Below are 13,089 nucleotides of genomic sequence, written 5' to 3'. Positions count from 1 at the left end.
GAAACAGATTTTAGTAGCAGTGTGCATTGTTGAATTTACTGGTTAAAAAATGAAATTTTCTTGTTTTGTAAATTACAATGGTTACATTTCACAGGTTGTTCTATAAATAAGATATAAATTTTTACTGTATTAAAAAAAAAAAAAATCCGGAAACCACAGTTGTCATTTTTTTTCTTGTCTTTTCTTTAAAAAAAAAAAAAAAAAAAAACAGGATTTTTTACAGTGTAGTTTTTATTCATTTTCAGATTTAGTTATTTTAGGTATCATTTATAGTACCAATTTAAGGTTTTAGTTTTAATTATCTATAATGACCCTGATCTGAGCACATTTTGAGACATTGTTGAGAACTCTTGAAATCCATGTAAAATTACTGGACTTTTTGCATTTCCAATAACTTTACCAGAGATACTAAAGAAATCTCAAGATGTTTCTTTCCTATGAATTTGATTCTATATATTTTAGTGTGTTTTAGAGTAAAAATTAAAGCCAGGATGAAACGGAAATAGCAACAGATTTTTTTCTACCATAATATAATATACAGATCTATAACATGCCTTCACAATAGATAGGGTGAATTTTCATTTCATGCCGAGTTTAACATTATATTAAAATTCAAGTGTAACTCAAAACAGATATACAACTTTAGAAACTGTAAAGCAATGTGTATTTTAAATGGCATGATGTGGTGGCATGATAAAATTCAGAGGACAAGGGCCACTGTGTTGAGCTGTGACATCTGATAAACATTTATCTGTGAATGTTTAGCAATGTTTAAAGCAGGAAATATGTTTAGGATTTCACATCCAAGCAGTCTGACAAGAATGACAACAGCTTCCCTGCATGCAATCCAATCTGTCTTTGCAAATTTTAAATAACACTATTTTCCCTGTCTGTGGTTGTGAAGACACAGAGACCCCAAAGTTTGGATATCACACCTACGATCAAACTCTTTTTCCTCCTTCTAATGATGACCATGAATAAGTGACAAAGGCCAGGCATATACAGTTCCTGGAACAAGCCTTAGTAAAAATGCACGAGCCTGTATTATGGATAACTATTCACAAGAAGTTTTGTTATTCAAATCTTTAACATGGCAGCATATAGCCATATGACCTGGATATTACCAAGTCGAGCTGAATAAAAACACAGAAAACTTAGATGAACAAACTTTCATTTAGAGCTCCATCTAGAAACATTAGCGAGGAGCCCAGATTACACACCAAAAACGAGCAGGAATGACATGAGTTAATGTGTAACGCAATGTTCTGTGCTATTTATAGCACTCTGCAATTAATTTTTTTTACCCTGAGGGAATCCCTGCATTTGAATGACAGCAGCTAAATGTTTCTCTCCTTAAGCATCAATGGTATGAAATCCATTGTGATTCTGTGTCAAGGCCATAAATTAATATGTGAACAGTTTAGTTGTCCTTAAGTTCTTTAAACACACACACATAATTTTACAGGCTCTATACCACCCTTGTAATTACCACAGATACGCAATTAAAATCAGGGTGTAGACAAAACTAGGAGCAACTGGTATGTTTTCATGGTTTAAGTCACAGTCTGTATGCCTTGTTGCATTTCTGGTCACATGATAATTCATAAAGTTTGTATAACTATCCTTTGTGCATGTTTATGCAGTTCATGATTTACTGCAAACCGATAATGGCATGTGTGTCAACTTTTTCAAAAAAATTCTGTGGTGCTGTGAAAACATGACCCTTTTTGTTCGAGCATCCCAACCAGCAGATACAGCCAATCATTTAAACAGTGGTGTGAGTTTGGGAGCGGGACTATCTGTTAGTTTGACCAATGGAAGACAGGGGGAGTGGTCTGGAAACCTGTTTGGAGACAGTCAATACAGCAATGACTGCATATAGATACTGTGTGACATGATTAGATGTAATACTCTCTGTGTGATTATGATCATCTATGACTAATGGTTTCTGTGGCAATGTCTCTTTTGCCTTCCTGAGTCAGCCAGACATTAATGCTGAACAGCCTATCAAGTCGTATTTACAACAGGTAAACTCAGTTTTCAGTGTTGGCCGGGCTATAAACTTTAAACATGGCACAGGAGTAAACAATTGCAGTAGTGACTGTTAAAAGAATTGTTAATTAAAATTTACTCACCCTCAAGCCATCCTAGGTTTGACTTTTTGACTTTCTTCTTTCAGACGAATACAATCGGAGTGATGTTAAAAAAAGTCCTGGCTTTTCCAAGCTTTATAACGACAGTGAATGGTGGTCAACCAAAGCAAAATAAAGTGCAGCAATCCATCATAAAAAGTGTTCCACACAGCTCCGGGGGTTTAATAAAGGCTGTCTGAAGCAAATTGATGCATTTGTGTAAGACAAATATCCATATTTAAAACGTAATCTCTAGCTTCCACTAACTGCTGTACATACATTCACGTGGCGTTCCAGCGGAGGATGTAGGACATAGGCATAGCGAAGCTCCTCATTTGCACATTTTACCACTATACATTTTGAAATACAAAAGGCGTTTCATCAGATTTTATATCAAACGCCATCTAATTCTAAATAACACTGAGAAGACGGGTGGAATGTAGCAGCATTTTACCGAGAAACATCACGTCTGTAACAAAGCGATAGCCAAGGAATTCACAGCTATAATGAATTGAGAAAGAAGTGAGTGATTGTAGGGTGCACAGCACGCTGCTGATTACTTAACCAAATTACTTATCAACCAATGAAATTGAGGCTGGAGAATCAGCAGCTTGAACTCCTACCTCTCTTTTTACACACACACACACACACACACACACACACACACACACACACACACACACACACACACACACACACACACACTTTTACAGAGGGGCCATTCAGGGGACCGAGCAGCTCCCCCTCTGTGTTACATCACTAATCATGGCCTGGAATCCTGCATTACCTCATTGAAAACTTAAGGTCTGAGAGCTCATAGCACACTGCAGCTATTATCTGCACATCATCACTCAGGGTCCTTTTCTTCTCCATCTCTCAAACATATGTGCACCTTTATATACTGCAATAACTGCAACAACCTTAAAATAGACCTCTGTAGGACCGACAAACTCAGCAAGAATAATGAAAGTGTCTTTGCTAATTAAAACCTCATCACCACAATTCTAGGATGTTGTGGTGATTATCTATGCCGTTGTGTTCTTGGAGGCTGGTTATTGGTAGGGCTTTATGATATTTTGGTCCCTCCTTCAATGCAAGTTTTTTTTTTTGTCTGTTTTCTTTTATTATTTATTTTATTGTCAGCCAAACGAGAATCTTAAGCACATTAATGCATGATCGTGCTGAAGTTTCACATCCTGTTCTCGGAAAAGTGAAAAACACTCTTACACCATGAGTGAGGTGACTGAAAGTTCAACATTTAACCTTGGGTTCCCACTTGATTGACCAAATAGTTTATCCAGTCAGTTATGATAAGGATTAATAATAATAATAATAATAATAATAATAATAATAATAATAATAATAATAATAATAATTCCATATAAATCACAAGGAACACTTTCTAGTCAATTAATCATTGCTGTGCATGACTATATACTTTTTCCTATAGCCTTTTCAAATTACCTGATATTTCCAGACAATCAAAGGTTTCAAACCTCTTTGGTTTTTATGTGATCATGGTGACATCATGACGTTTAGTCACATGACACACAAGAGCCAATGAATTTTGATATTATTGATATGGACTCTGTGTAAATGAGTTGATCAGTGTTTTCAATTTTATTAGAAAGAATAAAACTTTATAACACTTACACACTAAAAAAAAACTAAAACTCCCCCAAAAACCCCACACAATAATATCACATAAAAAAAAAAAAACAAAACAAAACAAAACAAAAAAAACATCTGAAAGATTTTTCAGTTTTGGATTGGATTTAATTCTCCAATAGAAAATCCAAAACTTCCCCTATTCAGACCTGCAATCCCACTGAATGTTCAAACATGCACAGTGTAAAAAGAGAACCGAATGCTGCTCTCAATCTACCTGCTGAGGAAGTTTAGTTGTGTTTTTTTAACCTTTTGAAACGACTTTCCATTAGCAGTGAAGCTGACAAAACAAAACAAAACAAAACAAAACAAAACAAAACAAAACAAAACAAAACAAAACAAAACAAAACAAAATAAATATCCATTTGTCCAGGGCATTTCCCTGTCTTTGGCCAAAACATTCACCAACATCCAATGTCCCTACAAGTGATTTGGCAAATAGATAGATGGATAAAATTATATTGTATAGGTTTTTCACCATTTTTAATCAGTTTTTGGCAAATAAACAGATTTGTGATGTGACAAATTTATTAATACATAAATTATATGTATTCTCTCATAGAGAAACTATAAAAATGAAACAATAATTCGATCATTAAAGATAAACAAAAACATTTCAAATAGTTTTAAATGGAGTATACCATGAGACACTGCAAAACAGTGTTGACATTGCTTGAATCTTCATGGTAACTGCCAAATTATAGCATGCAGACCATCCAACAAGCAAGTTATTTTCCTGTGGCGTCCAAACAAACTGGTGAAAGAGGACCTTCCCATATTTTGTTGAATGGAGAAAGGCAGGATAGTTAAGATCTGTCATGCTGAAAGGAGCTGGAAAAGCAACAAAGGCTCAAAACTCTACTAGTTGTCTCCAATGTATCTGGTCAAGGATGAATACTGATTGAATAGTAGTATAATAATCTCATGAGCAACTGGAGGAGGGGAATAGCTGAACATTTGTTTCAAACAAACGTTCACATTAGTAAATGTTGTGGAAAAAAAAATCAGTTTACCACTGTGCTAAAATTAAACTCCCCACCTATAAAGTGCCGTCCTAATTACTAAAGGAAGCGCAAAGCCATTAATGAGCACATCAGCACAGAGCAACAGCCACAAAGATATAAACACTACAGGAGCAGACACAACTCAGCAACAACACAATAGTTAACAATTGAATGGTGACCTTTCACTCTGATGAAATTGTTTTTGCCTGTTTAATAGTTATTTTGTAACACTTTGAAAATGTTGTATTAAAGTTATATTAAAGTTGAAAAGTGCTGACAAAAATTTAGCATGCACACTGTTTTAAGATTGCGATCGCTTTGCTGAGTGAGTTTGCTGAGTTTGAACAGCGCTTTTGCTATGTTTTAGGCTAATCATTAAGTGGAGCGACACAGAGTATGGGAACCCAGTCTCCAATGGGTATATACTGTACCTTTGTAAATATTTGCACATGGATTAATTTACAAAAGTAATATCTGTCTCTCTAAATTTTCAACTACCAGCACTCGATTGGGCACAAACTTGCACCTCTCAGAGTCCTAAACTACTCCACCTATGCTGCTCACACTCACGCGTGACACTCCAGTCGTGCACATGGACTAGGATCTGGGGTCTTCCAGTGCACAGCGCTGTGTGAGATGCATTAGCATAAACTGACCTACATATCCGGGACTACACACCAGCGCTACGAACTGAATGGCACCTCAGCCATGCCACTGCTGAAACCCCCATTGCTATGGAAACCAGTACTTCACTGGCAGGCCTCCAGAGTTTTTTTTTGCTTATCCCACCAAACTAAAAACCCCTTCCAGACAACACATGTACAGACCTGATGAAATGGAGACTTCTAAGAAAGATGCAAAGAAAATGACATTTTATGCACAATTATCTTAGTAGCAACATGGAAGGCTCTTGACTCTATGATGACTTTTGTGTTTGTAAATCCCACTCTGACTGACCACTAATTTAAGAGAGTGATGTTAATACCTAGAAAGAAGTACCATGGCGGTACAATGCCACAGTGATGTATCAGATAGTAATACCATGGAATTTTGATATATGGGTCAATAATTAATAAGGACGTCTAGATTAAAAAAAGAGAAAACTCTCAAAAACATAAGCTACTTCAAAATGCCAAATTCTTAGAAATTATAACCTTTTTCATTATAATAAGTTTTCAAATTGTTTCAGAATTATTTAAGTGATGTAACCAAAAAATAAACACCAAACTACACCAATTTCAACCTAATTATATATATATATATATATATATATATATATATATATATATATATATATATATATATATATATATATATATTATAAAGCTAAAACATTTTCAAACACAAATGTATGCACACACACACACACATCCATCCATCCATAAATATCAATAATTATTTATGAAAATAAATAATACCAAGTTCTGAACTTGACTGTCCAAACATTGATTTGGGAATTTTTTCAATACTTTATCACTTATTTTTTAATAGTCAGAAAATATATATATATATTTATTCTGACAATTATTATTATTTTGATTCTGCAATTTATTTATTTAGTTATTTATTATTAGGCTAATTTACTTTTCGTTCTTACATTCTCAGGAAAGTTACACCACCTAGAACCTTCTGTCTTTAAGCCCAAAAATATTAAAATGCCTTTTAATTAAAAAATAAAATTAACATAATACACAATAAACCATAAGAACAGAAGATTTTCACTCAAGTTGGATGCATTTCAATATTTTATGCAGGGTCGTGCAAATGTAATTCGATATTATCGTTCGTATTATCATGATATCACTCATTTTATGCATTCAGAATTCCGTAAGTAGAAATAGCAGGTTTTATATGTCAGATAGCTCACCGCATCCTCCCAACAGGAAGCGCGGGATCATTCTGTCGTACCTTCACAGCAGGTGTTTGCACAGGTGAACCGTTCCGTCTCCAAACGCTTAGATTACAAAAAGTTGCAAACGATATTCCAACCGGCAGTAAATCCGCTGTTTATAATCCATCTTTTTTAATGCTGACGTGCTTTAACTGTCCCTCCGCAGGGAACCAGGTGTGTTTGTGGGAGTGGTTGCAAAAGCCTGGTACTGTACCTCCCTACAGTGCCACTCACACTCACTAGGGCACTCGGCAGCAACTCACCTAACCTGTTGTGCTCTTCTTCATTTGACTCTGCTAGTAGGCTATGGTTGAAAACCCCTTCCCTCATACACAGTCAAATTAGCAGGCTTATATTTAGATCCACGCAGCACGTTTCGATTCCTTCAAAAAACAACGAAGCAGGCTACTTATAAACTCTGTAGGCTACTAATAAAAGTTTCCCAAACGTACCGTAGCCTATAGTGTCTTGCGAGCGGTGTGCAGATAAAACGGAGGAGAAGCCGGCTCTTTGCCGGTGAGGGGCAGCGGCGGACAAGCACACCATTGACATGCAGATCACTTGGCAGGGAGCTCCAGAAATGCAGTCTAGCTGGGCGTTTGATCGCCGATACATTCTCTTCAAACGCAGAACTATATCAGATATGTCAGAACTCGTTTTTGTCCACATTATAAAGCGAAGAATTAGGGTTTGGGGTTGTTTGACTCTTCACTCACACCTGGCCAGTAAGAACAGCTTTAATTTTGCATAGCCTACTAAGTGAGGAAAGTTTCAAAATAAGACCCTTGAAAAATAAAATAAAATAAGACCCTTGGGGTAAGATGCCCTTAGCCTAAAATGTAAATAGGCTTACCACAATAATGTATTTACATACTTTATGATGCTTACATTGAAGAGGCATTAAATGTACTGATTACTTTTTAATTCTGTCTAATACACTGCAGTGTGGAAAGGACAATAATATATTTAGCTGCTGTTTAGCTCCTTACTAGCTTTGATTGCAGTAAATATTGTTTATAGCCTATACAGCATAACATTTTATTTTTAAGTTATAGCACTAGTTATAGCTACACCAAATTTTAAGGACAGCCAAAGTTCTAAACTGACAATTACAGCTATATTATCAGTTTGACCAAGATTTCTTTCAGTAATTTTGGACACCTAAGACAAAGACATGACTGTCCTATGGGTTTGTTCTCTCGTAGGCCCTGATGCTTGTTTGTGGACAGCGCCGCCGTGCGGTCGAGGAAAGCAGCTAAATTGCAGTTCAAAGTTGAAGTGAACCAAATCATTATTAGTATATTCTTGGATATGCTAAAGTATCCAGGGTCGTTTTTGAAATTCAGCAACATTTTGCAGCTTTATTTTACCATTTGTCAAAAGAGAACATTGTATTAGTATGACTTACCATATTCTTATCTGGTGTGACAGGGTTTACAGTCACATTATCGTCAGCTTTTAAGGATTCTGGTTCACTCATTGCTTCCAAGCTCTCATTCACATTCTTGTCTTTATTCATGGGGTTCCAGATGTCACCCCAGCCAGCTCTATTGAGCATCTGAATATCTTGATCCAGGGCCTTCGTGTCCACCCGAGGCCTTTCTGTTGCATTTACGGTTGATTTTGTCTCCAGTTCTGGGGATTGAGGTGTGTTGACTGTATGGAGAAGCTTCAGTAAGATAGAGGGTGGTGTTTCCCCATTAGTTGGGGTAGCTGGCTTGGAGTTTGTGTGTTCAGGCACAGGACCGGCCTCTGCTTCAGTCTTTAAGGGATCTGGATCCAAACCCTTCAGTTCAAAGAATTCCTTTGGAATAATATATGTTGATATTCTATGACCGTCTTTCTCCGTGTCTCGTTTTATAGAGGCTGGGACTCGAAGCGTTACCTCAGCGGGCTCAATGATGGCAGGAAGACGATCAGAAGCCATCTCTGAGTTAGACTTGAGGGATTCACTTCTACTAACCTCCAGTGAGGTTTGGTTGGTCTCAGGTGGGAGTTCGGTCACATAGGTTGCTGGGATGAAAAAAGGCTTTTCAGTCTCATCCCTCCGAACGTGCCACCAGGTTTCATTGGTCTTGGCTACTAGGATGTAGTGCTCGTTGGGTTTGATGGACACCTCTCTGCCATCTCGAGCGGTGTATGTGTATTCATAATTCACCAGAACCTGCTGTGAAAGTGACATAGTGGCGCACTTCTGCTGATCCCAAACCTGTTATGTGGCTGGTGTTCAGTGCAAACGGGAAATCAGGGTTCGTATGCAGTCATCATGAGATCTGAAGATAAAGGAGAGAAAAAGAAAGAAAAAATTAAATAACGCCAATCTAAAGTCACAAACACAAACAAAAATACAGACTTACTAGGGATAAGAATATCAAAGAATACAAAATCCACACTCACACACATATAAAAGATATATAAAAGAATTAAAAAACAAAAAAACAAATATTTACATGCAGTGGTAAGGGACAAGAATATAATAGAAAACAAATACAAAAACAAATCAAAACAAAACATAAACAGACTCAGGGTGCTCTTTTAACTTATGTGACCAACTATCCAAAACAACCTAGTAACAACTCCGGACTCATTAGCAACCATATATCTATACCCTAGCAACCACCCACAACATCCTAGCATCAAGAAAATGTTACATTCTAGTCTGAGATGATTATTAGCCAAATATAATATGTATATGTACTGTATAATAAATCAGTGTGTCACTAACTAGTAGTGCACATTTAGAAAAAAAAGCAAGACAATAAGGGCTCTTTAAGAGTATTCAACCTGAAATCTACTTATTTATATTTACATAAGAAGTATATGTTAAAATATACTGTTTATTGGTGTGCAAATGTGGAGCTGGATAATCATATTCACAACACAAAATATTTGTGAAACGCAGGAATGCAGACAAACCAGGGGAACCAGAGGTGTGTCAGAGAGAGAGAGATGAGAGAAGCCTGTCAGGATTTCTAACAGAAGACACGCTCAAAACAGAATATTTTTTACAGAAGATTCGGTTCATTACATTCTTTACTGTAATGAAACCAGAAAGCAGAGACAAAGTGATGAAAACATACAAGCATGAAGGGAAGGGGGAGAGAGTAGAGAACAGGGAGTAGTTTATTTTATGAAAACAGTACATTTACACGCACACACAAATATATATATATATATATATATATATATATATATATATATATATTGAAAGATATTGCCTTCAAGGCAGGAAGTTACATTTTGTTTGTGACTTGTAGTGCAAAGCAAAAGAGAAACTACACTGTGTTGCACTATTACAAATTAGTATATTACTTTAATGCTTTTAAAGTCGTTTTCAAAGTAGTTTAACACTGGTGGCAATCAGATTATGCTAAAAGCATGTAAATATAGAGCGACAGATGGCTCTGCCGCATAATAGTGGCTACAGGAAGTGAATGTATTTTGCAGAGGAACGTTGCACTAACCCCAAACCTACACAGAAGAAGAGACACCAAAATAGGGGAAACATCAACTGGTAAAACAGGAAAACATGCATCATGCTACGTGCAAACTGCAATCTCGGTTTCAATGAGGTTGTTACAAAATACTTATTACTTAATATGTAAAGCAGATCATTGGATGTTTCTGGGATGACTGATTAGTTAATAAAAACTGCCACACCAGCAGCTGCTGACAAAGACGTGAATGAGTGTGTGTTTTAAGTACAGTCATCATCTGCTGTGCCCTCATGGAATGAACTGCAGGCAATTAACGCCTATAATGTCAAGAAAAATGTGTCCGAACCACTCATGATCACATTCAAGAGTCTTCATTGCATCCAGCAACTGGTTTGACAGTGTGCTCAGACGGCCGAACAATGAATAGCTCCATACAAAACGTACGTAATGTAAATAAATAAATGATTTGTGTGTACATAACACTTACATTGTTAAACAATTTTTTGAAGTTGTAAAAAAGGCAAAGATTTTTTGAATACTAAGAAAACACTATTTCAGTCACTATTGCTGATTTTTTAAATTATCTAGAAATTTCTCAGTGAAAATGGTTTCTACACCATTTTCAGTATAAATTATATCACACACCCATAAAAATAATGACATATTACATTTATTTTTAATTATATTAATCTTTTGCTAATATTTTAATATTTTTAAATCATCATTTTTATTTTATAACTTTAAAAATAAAAAGCAAAACAGCATAAAAAAAATCAAAGCAGCATAAATCAACATGAAACAAAACAAAAAGTAAAGCAAAAGCAAAACAAAAACAACCTTAAAACAAAAAAAGCAAAGCAATATAAAATAAAACAAAGCAAAAAACAAACAAACAAACAAACAAAAAACATGGTACATGGTTGTGAATCAAGTCATAAAATACAACTAAATGCTTTTCCTTTAGTCATTATGTTGCTGGAAGTCTCATTTGCCAATATTATGATCAGTTCCTGATTACTGCAGCAACATAGTTTTATATATATATATATATATATATATATATAAATATATATATATATATATAAAACAACAACAACAAAAAACAATATAACTTTGTTATGAACAACAGTTGACAGTTGTTCATAACAAAGCAATAGTACATGCACATCTGGACTAAGTGCGGCACAGATTCTAAGCGCCGTGATTTAAACAGTGAGATGAGATAAGAAAATGAACTTACCATCAGAGAACAGAATAATCCCTCGACTCCTGGGAAAAATTCATTCAGTAACAAACTAGCATCTCTGTTTGTTTCTGGTTTAATCCGAGACGTCTCAGCTCCATACTTTAGACCTGTAGTGCTGTTGTGTCAGTTTGAGAAGAAGAAAAAAAGTGGCCAGATTTGTGTTGCTCGACAGGTTTGAGTGGAAGAGAGCAGGAGGGGTGTGTGAGCATACAAACATCAGTCCTGATACAAGACACACACAATAAAACTGCATATTATAACTTCAGTGTATTTACAGTCAGTCCCAGAGCGAAGGGACAAGTGTCCATCGCTGGAAAAACTGAGAAATGAGGAAGCAGAAAATAAAAAAAGAGAAACAGTGCAGAGAACTGGTGTTTTTAATCATTGACATGGCAACACTGCCCGAGGCGTGCGCGAGTGTAAACTGAAGGGCTGTTCTTTGCGTGTTTCATTCAAGGCTATTTCAGCTTTATGACTCATGTTTCAATAGTTCACAGACTTGGGTGTCGGTGTGAACACTCTGACTTCATGGAAGCTTTTAGGGTCACCTCTCAGTCAGTGGTGTTATTCTGTTGTTGGTTTTATTTCAGTCTGTCTGTGCTGCGCTGATAACGTGTTCCAGGTCAGCAGGAAATGACATGCCCTCTTTTGAACACTGTAGGATTTTGAAGTATGGGGTGGGGTCGAGGTAGAATAGGTTATCATTGAGAAAAGGCATCCACATATTCATGTGGAGGCCAAAAATACAACTAACAGACAAAGAGATATCATTGGAACATTGGATAAAGTCAGGTTGAAAATTCTAGTTTTATTTTAAAAGGTTTATCAGTTATAACTTTTTATCACTCCATAAATTAGAAAATATTGTCAGCAGCCAGGGAAAAGAATCAAATAAAATATCAAATAATAAATCAGGTAAATGATATATGAACCTTAAGAATATGGATTGGAATAAAACTGGAAAGTCTGGTGTATGGAAGTGATACGGAAATGGAAATTTATATCAAAGACTGCCATGGAATAATTTATTTAGTTAATTTATTTATTTTTGCAATTTTCACACGCTTTTGTAAAAAACAAAGTCAGAAAAAATGATCAGAACTGTGAGATTTAAACTCAAAAGTGCAAGATATAAACTACAAGAAAAAAAGTCAGAGTGTGATAAAAAGTTGCAATTACCTTTTTTATTTTTTTGGCAGAAAAAAAGGAAACTGTAAACTCAGAATTCTGAGAAAAAAAAAGTCAGAATTTATGTCTTGCAATTCAGCATTCTTGCATTTTTATTCTTATATATACACGTATATGTATATATACGTGTATATATATATATATATACATATATATATATATATATATATATATATATATATATATATATATATATATATATATATATATATATATATATATATATATTTTATTCAATAAAAACAGAAGTGCAAGATGTAAACTCAGAAATCAGAGGAAAAAAGTCAGATTTGTAAAATGTAAACTTGGAATTGCAAGAAAAAAAAGTTTGAGTTTATATGCAGTAATTCTGACTTTTCTGTAATTCCGTTTCTTTTTTTTCAGAATTGTGAGATAATTACCTTTTTTAATGTTTTTATTCCATGGCGGAAACTGGCTTCCATAGATTACTGAATCGGTATGGGGAAAAAAAATCCTATTTTGAGAAAACTGCCTATTGTAATTAAAATCGAAAGATGCAAAT

General features: G+C 35.3%; 1 protein-coding gene across 1 annotated transcript in view; it reads right to left on the bottom strand.

Moving 5' to 3' along the window:
* Positions 1 to 11,959, bottom strand: part of LOC109080946 (rho GTPase-activating protein 12-like) — a 31,327-nt gene extending 19,368 nt beyond the window's left edge. Inside the window, exons 1-3 of the mRNA XM_042768267.1 lie at positions 11,373 to 11,959; positions 8,104 to 8,968; positions 7,148 to 7,313 (exon numbers count right to left, since the gene is read on the bottom strand). Coding sequence (XP_042624201.1) covers positions 7,148 to 7,313; positions 8,104 to 8,877 — 940 coding nt within the window. The 5' untranslated portion in view covers positions 8,878 to 8,968; positions 11,373 to 11,959. The remainder of the gene's footprint in view (positions 1 to 7,147; positions 7,314 to 8,103; positions 8,969 to 11,372) is intronic.
* Positions 11,960 to 13,089: the final 1,130 nt, after the last annotated feature.

Source organism: Cyprinus carpio, chromosome A12, assembly GCF_018340385.1.
Source record: "Cyprinus carpio isolate SPL01 chromosome A12, ASM1834038v1, whole genome shotgun sequence".
NCBI classification, from domain to species: Eukaryota; Metazoa; Chordata; class Actinopteri; order Cypriniformes; family Cyprinidae; genus Cyprinus; species Cyprinus carpio.
The sequence above is the reverse complement of the archived record's forward strand: the minus strand, read 5'-3'. Positions and strand labels throughout refer to the sequence as shown.